Source organism: Ipomoea triloba, chromosome 13, assembly GCF_003576645.1.
Source record: "Ipomoea triloba cultivar NCNSP0323 chromosome 13, ASM357664v1".
NCBI classification, from domain to species: Eukaryota; Viridiplantae; Streptophyta; class Magnoliopsida; order Solanales; family Convolvulaceae; genus Ipomoea; species Ipomoea triloba.
Genome location: NC_044928.1, coordinates 23,622,076 through 23,634,672, shown reverse-complemented (window position 1 = coordinate 23,634,672; position 12,597 = coordinate 23,622,076). Strand labels below are relative to the sequence as shown.

General features: G+C 32.6%; 1 protein-coding gene across 1 annotated transcript; it reads right to left on the bottom strand.

The window, feature by feature from the left end:
* Positions 1-5,982: 5,982 nt before the first annotated feature.
* LOC116001379 lies at positions 5,983-8,631 on the bottom strand. The gene is made up of 3 exons (XM_031241261.1): positions 8,135-8,631; positions 7,796-7,928; positions 5,983-7,476 (listed from the first exon to the last, which is right to left on the bottom strand). Exons 1-3 carry the CDS (start codon positions 8,629-8,631, stop codon positions 5,983-5,985), a joined length of 2,124 nt encoding a protein of 707 aa, XP_031097121.1.
* Positions 8,632-12,597: the final 3,966 nt, after the last annotated feature.

Sequence of the window (12,597 nt, the reverse complement as noted above, 5' to 3'; positions counted from 1 at the left end):
TTGCATATTATATTTCCATTGAAATATTAATACATTCATTTTATTTTTCTTAATGTTTTAATTTCCTTTTGAATATATTCATTTCCTTTTTCCTTTATAAAAAGAATTATTGATTGTCATTCATTTTTCCTTCATAATTTTTTCGTAATATTTCATTTGTTGGTTACTAATTCTTTTGTAGGAAAGCTATGCTATATTTCCAGTGAAATATCAATATATTCATTTCGTTTTTCCTAATATTTCATTTCATTTTTCCTTCATAAAAAGAATTAATATTGATCTTCATTCCTTTTTCCTTCATAATTTTTTCCTATTATTTCATTTGTTGGTTACTAATTTTTTCATATGAAAAGTTGTGTTATATTTCCAGTGAAATATTAATATAGTCCTTTCGTTTTTCATAATATTTCATTTCCTTATAAGTATATTCATTTCCATTTTCCTTTATAAAAAAAATTAATATTCATTTCCATTCTTTTTTCCTTCATAATATTTTCCTAATATTTTATTTGGTGGTTACTAATATGTTTGTAGAGAAAGCTGTGTTATATTTCTAATGAAATATTAATATGTTGATTTCATTTTTCCTAATATTTCATTTCCTTTTGAATATATTTATTTCCTTTTTCCTTCATAAAAAGAATTAATATTATTTTACATTCATTTTTCCTTTATAATTTTTTCCTAATCATTCATTTGGTGGTTACTAATTTTTTCGTAGCGAAAAGTTGTGTTATATTTCCAGTGAAATATTAATATATTCATTTTATTTTTCATAATATTCCATTTTCATTTTAGTATATTCATTTCCTTTTTTCCTTCATCAAAAGAATTAATATTGCTTTCCATCCATTCCTTTTTCATTGGCCTGATTCCTTGCCAATTAGTAAGAAAATATTAATAATAGATTCCTTGCCAATTAGTAATATTTATTTTCTTTTCGTTCATAAAAATTTATTTTTAATTTCCATATGATTAAAAAGTAATATAATTATAAAAATATAATTTTTGAATATATTTTTAGTGAAATATTAATAAATTTATTTTTTTCTCATTCTAAATAATTAATATAATTATAATTATAATATAATTTTGGATTATATTTCCAGTGAAATATGAATATATTCATTTCATTTTTTCTTCATATATTCATTTCCATTTCTTTTTCCTTCATATTTTTTTACTAATATTTCATTTGGTGGTTACTAATTTTTGCATAGGGAAAGGTATGTTATATTTATAGCGAATTTTTATTATTAATCTTTTTTTTCATTTGGCCCGATTCCTGTGCCAATTAGTAACATAATATTAATAACAGATTTTATTTTTCATTCATAAAAATATTTTAATATTCATTTCCATATAATTAATAAGTAATATAATTATAAAAATATAATTGCCAATTATATTTCCAATGAAATATTAATATATTCATTTTCTTTTTTCCTTCATAAATATTAATATTATTAATATAATTTTAATAATTTAATTGTCAAAATAAATTCAATTCCTTTTTTGTTCAATTTTCAATCAAATATTAATATTAATTTACTTTTTCAAATGGCCTAAATTCCGTGCCGTTTAATTTTCAGTTAATTATTTTTTAATATTCTTTTTTTGAACTATAATTTCACCTCTGAACATGGTATGAATAAACGAATAAAACAACTACATATTCAAAGTAATGTAAAACCATGAAATGTTAATATTTAAACAAATTACACAAATTTAAAATTTGAAATCTTTAATGCCCAAAAACATAAAATGACAATGATTTCAACAGGAAAATATTCTATTAATTGCTTCTCAACTTTCACATCTCTTAACAGATCCATTATCCTTTGCATCACATTGCTTATTAGGCTCCAAATATCTACATTTGTAATTAAAGAATCAAGAGAGCTGGAAATATAAGATTTCAAATATGAACGAATAGTTAAAAAAAAATCAATTAAAAAAGAATAGTTAATATTTAGAATAAAAGTTGTAGTTATTTGACAAATTAGCTTACCTTTCGACAATTGAAGCTACCAACAATTAACTCCCGCGCTTGTGATTGTAAAATATAAGAACCTGCAATGAATTTAATCAAAAAAAAAAAAAAGATAAGATAAGAACAATAAAAAAAAACAGAAAACGTGTCACACTTTTTTTTTTTGGAAAATGGTGGTTCTTCCTATGTACATTGATGCTTTCACAAACGAAAAACAATAGAACTAAGAGAGGTTAAAATTGGTGATGGTGGTTGACTGGATTTCTTCTTGTATTTATAGCCATAAAGAGANAGAAAACGTGTCACACTTTTTTTTTTTGGAAAATGGTGGTTCTTCCTATGTACATTGATGCTTTCACAAACGAAAAACAATAGAACTAAGAGAGGTTAAAATTGGTGATGGTGGTTGACTGGATTTCTTCTTGTATTTATAGCCATAAAGAGAGAGAGGCAGAGTTATTATTGGTAATTGGTAATTGGTAATTCATTTGATTGCCATTCATATGTTTTCACCATTAACGTAATAATAACATATCTTTTGGTAATAATTGGTAATTGGTAATAAATAAATGGAATTGTAAACAAATAGGTATTAGAATATAATATATATGGAATTCAATTATAATTAATAGAATTCCATACAATTATAACTAATATATTTTTATATATTATTATATAGATATAGATATAGATATAGGTTATTATTTTCTACCATAATAAATAAATAAATAAATCTATACCATAAACATTTGTCAGTGGTATTACATTAATGCATGTATATGTATTAATCTATAAAATACAAATATACTATCATAATAATTAATTACCATAAACAATTTTCAGTGGTATTACATTAATGCATGTATATGTATTAATCTATAAAATACAAATATACTATCATAATAATTAATTACCATAAAAAATTTTCAGTGGTATTACATTGATGCACGTATATGTATTAATCTATAAAATACAAATATACTATCATAATAATTAATTACCATAAACAATTTTCAGTGGTATTACATTGATGCACGTATATGTATTAATCTATAAACTACAAATATACTATCATAATAATTAATTCCCATAAACAATTTTCAGTGGTATTACATTGATGCACGTATCTGTATTAATCTATAAAATATAAATATACTATCATAATAATTAATTCCCATAAACAATTTTCAGTGGTATTACATTGATGCACGTATCTGTATTAATCTATAAAATATAAATATACTATCATAATAATTAATTCCCATAAACAATTTTCAGTGGTATTACATTGATGCACGTATCTGTATTAATCTATAAAATATAAATATACTATCATAATAATTAATTCCCATAAACAATTTTCAGTGGTATTACATTGATGCACGTATATGTATTAATCTATAAAATATAAATATACTATCATAATAATTAATTACTATAAACAATTTTCAGTGGTATTAAATTAATGCACGTATATGTATTAATCTATAAAATATAAATATACTATCATAATAATTAATTACTATAAACAATTTTCAGTGGTATTACATTAATGCACGTATATGTATTAATCTATAAAATACAAATATACTATCATAATAATTAACATAATTACTAATAAGGAATTACCATAATTACTAATAACTAATTACCAATCTATACTATATATAATATATTATGATTACCATAATTACTAATATTATGATAGAATAATATTAATTAATTATAATTAGAATAATAATTACCATATTACTAAAATGCCCTTACATTTGGGCGGGAAATTTTGGAGGAGAATAATGCTTTTATATATAGTATAGATATAGATTACCAATTACCAATCATAATTCTATCTTAATTTCTATTTCTAGCCAATTGCTAATAACAATAACAATTACCATTAATATTATTATTCTATATTAATAATTAATAATTACCATTACGATTATGATCAATAACAATTTATTATAATTACGTACCATTACGATTATGATCAATAACAATTTATTATAATTACGATTTATTACGATTATGATCAATAACAATTTATTATAATTACGATTTATTACCATTATGATCAATAACAATTTATTATAATTACGATTTATTACCATTATGATCAATAACAATTTATTATAATTACGATTTATTACCATTATGATTATGATTGCCATTAATATTATTATTCTATATTAATAAATATTAATAATTAATAATTACCTTATTACTAAAATATCCTTACATTTGGGCGGAAAAACTTTGTTGGAGGATATTGTTTTTATATATAGTATAGATTATTATTATTATTATTATTACTAGTATTTTCGCCCGTGCGTTACACGGATTGGATTTGTTATAATATTTTAAGAATATTTAGATCGATATACAATTATATAAATTATAACATCGAATATTATATAGCGCAATTGATGAAATTGGTTGGATCAATTATGTTTTTTTTGCTTGAATTAGAACAAATAATTGTCCAATTACCCAATGCGATGCATGGATAAATTTTTATATATTTAGATAAATAAAAATAAAGATGCAATTATAAAATAATACTAATATTGAACGTATACATTTATTTGATTATAAGATTAGTGCAAAAGTAATACTCAATTAATTGAATAATATATGACTTGTTTGTCAACAATTATCTTAAAAAGATCGATATGTAAAATGACTTATGTAATTATATTATTACTAAAATAAATATGGGAAAATGAGAAATAATTTAATTATATTTATTATAAAAATAAATTCAGCGATCAATGTTTACCTTAATTACCATAATGTCAAAACCTTGTAGTTTAATGGCACCCAGTCGCACTTCCATATGAAAAGTGAAAGGGGTGGGTTTGAGTCTCAGTGGAGGCAATGTTGACTTTTTGTGCTTCAGTAGGTTGAGAAAGTAATTATGAACAGATATTATACTAATATATGTGCAATTATACTTTTATACCTTAAGTATATTCATTTTCACCATATCGCATTTAGTTTTTTCTTCCTCCTTATGTGAATGAACTAATTTTAATTATTATAAAAAATCTAACAACCCATTTTTAGTTAATTTTTTAAAAGTTTAAACAATTTAAAGTTTTCAAAAGAAAAGTGTAATTAATTTTTTTAATGTTTTTTAAATAATTTTCAGTCAATTAGTAATATCCTTTCCCTTTTTCAATTTGTCTAATTTATGTTTCCTTTTCTATTAGGATCTTTTTATATTTTAAACAATTAGTAAAATCAATTTTCTTTTCCATTTTATCTTTACTATTACTATTGTTTGGGCGGGGATTTCACAGAGAATGATTTTATTTTTATTGATAGTAGTATAGATAATTAGTTGAATTATTATAATTGATGTAAATAATAATTAATAAATTATTTTTTTCTTATAAAGTTACGCAGATTTTGTTTTCATTATTCTCACAATTATAATGGTTTAATTATTATGAGAATTTGGTAAATAAAATTTTGTTACCAATAAAATGTTATTAATTTTTTACCAATTAATTAATAATATTGTTTTGTGCAGGAAATTTGAATGAGAGGGTTTTACTTTTATTTATAGTCTTGATACGTGAATATAGAAACAATATTAACAATTAATGGATGTTATTAATTATTTGACCAATAAAATATTTAATTAATTGACTACAAAAATTTCAGCGGAAAAATGAAATAGGAGGATATTACTTTTATATATAGTATAGATGTTTTCAAATGATCCTGTACCAACATATGTTTGGTATATCACATGTCCTTTTCATTGCACTAATTATACCATCAAATAAAGTAATAACACTACATCTTTTAAAAAATTATTGAGTTTATAATATAACTCTATATTTTTTTTTTGAAAACAACCTTGAAGAGTTATGATATTAAAGAAGAGAAACGATAGAGTCAGGTGGGAAAAAATCTCAATACACAGAGCTAGCCTGAGAATAGGTCGCTGAAGCTAATGTATGAGCAATCACATTTTGTGTTCAAGGAATGGAAATAAATTGACAATAATTGAAAGATGCGGTAATCAATCTGCATGCGTCCATGAACAGCCCCACGTAAGAGTAATAGGGCGAACTGGGCGAATTCAATCCACTGCACAGCTGGGCACAATCAGTGAAGACATCCACAGATAACACTCCCCTATCTGTAAGCCAGGATAACACCTCCTTACATGCAACGGTCTCGGCCATAAGTGGCGAAAAACAATGAAGCAGAGGACCAGCACAGGCCGCTACAAACTCTCCATTCAACTCCAACAAAACTGCTCCAAATGTTGTCTTTAAATTTATTGGATCAAAACCTGCATCAAAAAAGCACCTCCTACGGTCCGTAACAACATTCTGGCCGGTGGGCTGATGAGGCGGCAAACCCCCTTCCGACGTCGACAGCAGCGAGAGGCTTGAAACAACGTTGGCAGCACGCCAAGCGTGAAGAGAGGATGCTGCCACTGTCGCCACTTTTCGCTGGGATGGGAGAAAGGAATTCCACACGGCATTGTTTCGTGCCTGCCAAATGTGATACAAAATAGCCACTGCCATGCAAAAATCATCATCAGAAAGAGAACTCATGTGATTCGTGTACCACTCAGCAAAATCAATCCCTCCAACATTGGTGATAGTTAAATGTGATTCATGCCACACAAGTTGTGAAAAATCACACAAAATTAAAGCATGCATACTATCTTCATGACTAAGGCCACACATTGGACATGCAAGTTCTACCTCCACTTTCTTTAAAGCCAAGTTTGTAGTGACCGGGAGTATATCATTTAGGGCCCTCCAAAGGAAAACTTTGCACTTGGGGGGAACTTTTAATTTCCAAAGAGAAATCCATCCATCAAAATTGGCTTGTGGAGTCACATAATCCCCAACGATAGCTCTATAGCCATGTTTAACTGAGTAACAACCCGTTGGGTCACCGTACCAGTACCATGTGTCCTCATAGTTGGGGGAGATAGGAATTTTCTTAATGCGGTCCACATCAATAGGTAGAAAAATATCAGATAGAATAGTGTGATCCCAGGCATTAGCCTCTTCATTCATCAAACCAGAGACTAGAGCACCACTCAAATAGGGTGGCATAGGCGTGTTGATTAATGGGTTCTCAGAATCTGGCAACCAGGGATGGCCCCAAACCAGAGTAGACTTACCATTACCAATTTTGCGCCTTACACCTCCACATACAAAACCGTGGGCTGCCATAATGCTTCTCCAACAGAAACTTGGGCAATTACCCAATGAGGCATCAATAAAGGAGGATTTAGGAAAGTACCTTGCCTTATAAATCTTAGCCACCAGAGAATTGGGCATTGTTAAGAAACGCCAGGCATGTTTTCCCAGCATTGCCAAGTTGAAGGCACGAAGGTCTTTGAACCCCAAACCACCAAACTTTTTTGGCACACATAATGGATCCCAGGCCTTCCAGTGAATTCCTCTCTCCGTGCCAGAACCCCACCAATACTTGTTCATACATCTCTGCACAGACAGACAAACTGAGTCAGGGAGTAAAAAACACTCATTGAGAAGGTGGGCATTGACTGTGCCACACTCTTCAACAAGATTTCTTTACCAGCCTGCGATAAAAGCTTCTTGTTCCACGAACAAATTCTCTGTTTAATTTTGTCCTCAATATACGAAAATGCAACACGTTTATTCCTCCCAATAAAGGCAGGAAGGCCCAAATATTTTCCGAAATTGGGGGCTTGTGCAACACCCAGCACCCCAGCCACCTCCCCCTAGTCTCCTCTTGTGTATTTATGCTGAAACAAATACTTGACTTATGATAATTGACCACCTGCCCAGACATCCCTTCATAAAGGTCCAAACATTGCCTGATCGCCCCAGCTTCCTGAATATTTGCTTTAAAGAAGAGCAGACTATTATCTGCAAAGAATAGATGTGAAACAGGGGGTGCTCCTCTAGCCACCCTGCAACCATGTATAGACCTATCTATTTGAGCTTTTTGGAGCAGTAGTGAAAGGCCCTCTGCCGCAAACCACGGGTGGGCACCACTTGTCCACTACTGACCCCATTAACCAAGAAGTTATACGAGACAGTAGTAACACATAACATAATTAGATTGACCCATCCCGGAGCAAAGCCTAAACATTCCAGCATACACTTTAAAAAAGACCATTCCATTCGATCATATGCCTTTGCCATGTCCAGCTTCAAAGCCCCCCACCCAACTACACCACACTGTTTTCTATTCAGAAAATGGCCTACTTCAGCAGCCACCAGGATATTATCAGTAATCAACCTTCCCGGAATGAAAGCACTCTGAGATTCTGAGATTATGCCACTCAGAAGATGCTTCATCCTATTTGCCAGCATCTTAGCAATAACCTTATAGACAACATTACACAGTGCTATAGGCTTGAGATCAGCCACACTTTCCGGAATATTCTTCTTAGGGATCAACACAACATTCGTGTCATTTAGGTCAGCAGGGAAAGAACAGGTATGAAGGCAATTCAGAACAAAAGCAGACACATCCTCTCCCACTACATCCCAATAATGCTGATAGAATCCTAGGTTCATCCCATCGGGGGCCAGGGGCCTTGTCAGGGAACATTGAGAAAAGGGCTGCTTTAACCTCACCAGAATCAAAGGGGCGTAACAACTGGTCATTATCAGCTTGGGAGACCCGTGGGATAATAGATTCGTAAAAGGAATCCGCAGGAGAGGAACCACCAGACTGAAAAATATTATTAAAGTATGCATGCACAACAGGCTTCATGGCCTCACCCTCAACCCAATCCCCAACATCATTCTTGAGCCTAGACAAAGTATTTTTCTTTCTACGTACAGAAGCATACCTGTGATAAAAGCGAGTGTTAGCATCCGCACCCCGCAACCAATGCTGCTTGGCTCGTTGCTTCAAGGCGGGACAATTGGCACTCTATACGTTGGAACTCAGCCAATGAAGCCGGATCCCTAAGCCCTCGCAAAGACTGTTGACTCTTGCGTAGGACTTTGATATGTTCACCAAATTTGTGATAATGATCCCCACCCCATCTCCTCAACCTCTCGCCACAGAGGTGTAAACAGTTCATGAGCCCATTCGATCTCCCATCATTCCATGCATTTTCAACCACTCCTCTACAGCCCTCATCATGCACCGAGGCCATCTCAAACTTAAAGCTTTTCGAGACCCCATTAATCCGGGACCTTGCTGGGTTTACACATAGGAAAATAGCGGAATGGTCAGAAGTACGAGTGAGATTATTCTCCACATAAGCCGAAGCAAGCATAGTAGACCACTCGTCGGTGGCTAACACCTTATCAAGTCTCTCCTCCATCCAACGTGCAGTACCCTTTCCCCTTTCCCAAGTAAATTGGTAGCCTCGCATTGGCAGCTGGGCTAGTCTACAATCTTCCACAACCTCCTCAAACCCCTGTAGTAGGTTATGGGGATGGGGATTTCCTCATCTCTTTTCTGTCTGGTACAAGAGGTCATTAAAATCCCCCAAAATCACCCATGGTAGTGATGACCTGCCCCTGAGAGACCTGAGGAGATCCCAAGAATCCTTCCTCCTCCCACGCTCAGGGAATCCATAGAAACACGTCATACGCCAGCACATGGACCCCACCTGCGTTACTTGAACATCGATATGGTTTCATGAGTAACTCAACAACCTCACCGAACAATTCCTTCTCCAGAACAAAGCCAAGCCGCCACTCAACCCTACTGAATCAACATAAAATAAACCATCGAAACCAAGTTTGACACGGAGCCGCTCCGCCTGCACCCGTCCCACCTTGGTTTCCATAAGATACAAGAACTCAGGCTTCTTACAGGACACAAGGTCCACGATCTCTCGAACTGTACGTGGATCGCCCAAGCCACGACAGTTCCAGCTAATAGTACTCATGATGACGGGCGGGTCTGGGAACCAGAACCCACCACAGACAAGTTTTTTTGAACATCGGTCATCATAACATCGTTCGCGCAACTACCATTACGTCTGCCACCACTGCTTCAAGACCCCTCCCGGCGCCTTTTAGAGACTGCCGTGACCGCCACCTCAGACACCCGAGCATCAGCAGCCACTGCCGCCCCTATCGACTCGCTAACAGCCACAACCGGAGCAGGTTCCGTTTCGGCTGCACGCGGTGGACCCTCCGCCGGAACAAGCCACGGCTCCCCGACCGCCCTAGGCCCTCGACTTCCACCCGCTCGAAGCTCTGCTCCGAACTGGTATTGCTGAACCGGAAGGGTAGATTCTCGGGCATGAATACAGAACTTATACGAATGCCCTAACATTCCACAAAAGAAGCAATACGTGTGCAGCCGTTCGTATTTGAAAGAGACCCAGCAGGTTGATTTATCTCTCTTAATTAACTTCATACCTCGCCTAAGCGGCCGTCCTACCGGAATTGAAACTCGCACACGGTAAAACGTCCTCCACGGCACACCCGCAAATCGGTCGTCGCAACGCACAAAGGAACCTATGAAGTTTCCGATTTGCTCAAGGACCAAGTCAGACGTGTAGCCGAGGGGTAATTCATGAATCTGCACCCACATGTCAATGGAGTCCAACACCACGGCCGCCGGGAGAACACCGTCAATTACTTGCTTACAAACTAGAGTATGATTCTCAAACGACCACGGCCCTTCCTCCAACACCCGAACCATATCAAACTCATGATAAAAGACAAACAAGAAGAGATTCGGTTGTAATTCAGTAACCTGAACCCCCTTGACCGGCTGCCAAACAGAGGCCAATACTTGCCGCATGAACTCCACTTTTATCAACTTGACCGTGAGGAAACGGCCAACAACAACCCAACTCTCCTGACCGCCTACCTGAACGACGCCGACGCCCTCCCCGACCGGCTCAAAACCTTCCTCATCGTCGAGGGCCATGTCCGCCCACCTCGTCGTTAGTCTCCCAACAGTACTATCCGGTGCGTTCGTCGCCATGCAGAGATCACGTACGCAGAATCAGCAAGAGATACACCAGAAACCGGTGAGAGAATCCGATAACAATGATTGGGAAGAAAGCCAAGGAAGAAAAACCCTAGGAAAACCCTAGTAGGAGAAGCAAAACCCTAGATACACTAGAGAGAAAAAAAATTGATAAGTAATTTATTAATATAAGCTCACTTAAGTGAACATGAATATATAACTCTATATTTAATTATTATGTAAATTATATATTAATAATTTGTAATACCTAATACTAAAATTGTTAATAAGTATAGTTATCATTCTATGCTGCTTTTTCTTTTGCAGGAATGGTATTATAAAATCAAACTGTTTGGAAACATTACCTGGGAGTCATGGAGTAGGCACTCCACTGTCTGTTGGTTGACTGCGGAATGTTGATATTCCCGGGACAAATAACAACGAATCAATCGAAGACAAAAACAGGCTCCATTAGTGAATAACATATACCTCCACATCTTCGAGCACAGATTCTAAGGTTGCTCCTCGGTTGTTCTTGACTTCATAAAGACGAATTAATCGTACTTTTATTTTGTTCTTGACTTCATAAAGACGAATTAATCGTACTTTTATTGCCCATGCAGTATTGTAGGCGTTTATCTTTCGTACTTTTATTGCCCATGCAGTATTGTAGGCGTTTATCTTATTAAGTGCAACAAAAAGAGGGGCCATTATAGGTAGATTTATTTTTTCTTTGTATGATGCTAAAGTGCTAAGATGTAATGAAAGATGTGGAATTGGTTGAAGGATTGTATGATTTATATAGTGATATGAGAATTTATTAGATAAGAAATTTATTTAGAAAAGTTTAAAAATAAATGGTAAATGATTAATAATAATTATAATTATTGATTGACAACCAATTTGAATAAAGCCAATTTCATTCAATTTCATTGATTTGTGAAAATTTCATTTGTTTTAGCCAATTAATAATTAATAATTAATAATATGCCAATTTCATTTCTTGCAGAGAATTTCATTCTTTTGAATTTAAAATATGGAATAAACCTTAGGATAAGTTCTTAAAATATGGAATAAATATTTACAAAATTATATGGAATAAACCTTAAAATATGGAATAAATATTTACAAAATTATGTTCAGATGCATTATATATATATATATATATATATATATATATATATATATATATATATATATATATATATATATATATATATATATATATATATATATATATATTTTGGATGCACAATTTTGTAAATATACTATTTACCATCTAAATATAATTTTGTAAATATTTAGATCTAATTTCTAATAATGGCCACGTGATATTAAAATTATTTAATATCCTAATTTTATTGATTATATTGGATGCATTTTATTGCCTTTTTAAAATGAACTCATTTCTAATTAACAGCTCATTTGTGCGAATAATAATAGGAAATTGTATATTGCCAATTATAATTAAGGCAACATATTCGTAATTGGAGTGATTTTGCATCGATAAAATGGAATCAGTATTCAGGACTATAATGGCTCCCAATAAAAGGGTGAGTAAAAAAAGGTATTAAGTGCCATTAATGTGGACTAATAACTTATGTTAATAATAATTTGTTATCTTTTCTTCTCCCAAATTATTATAAATTGTTATCTTGTTAGGACAAAAGAATGAATTTGAGGCT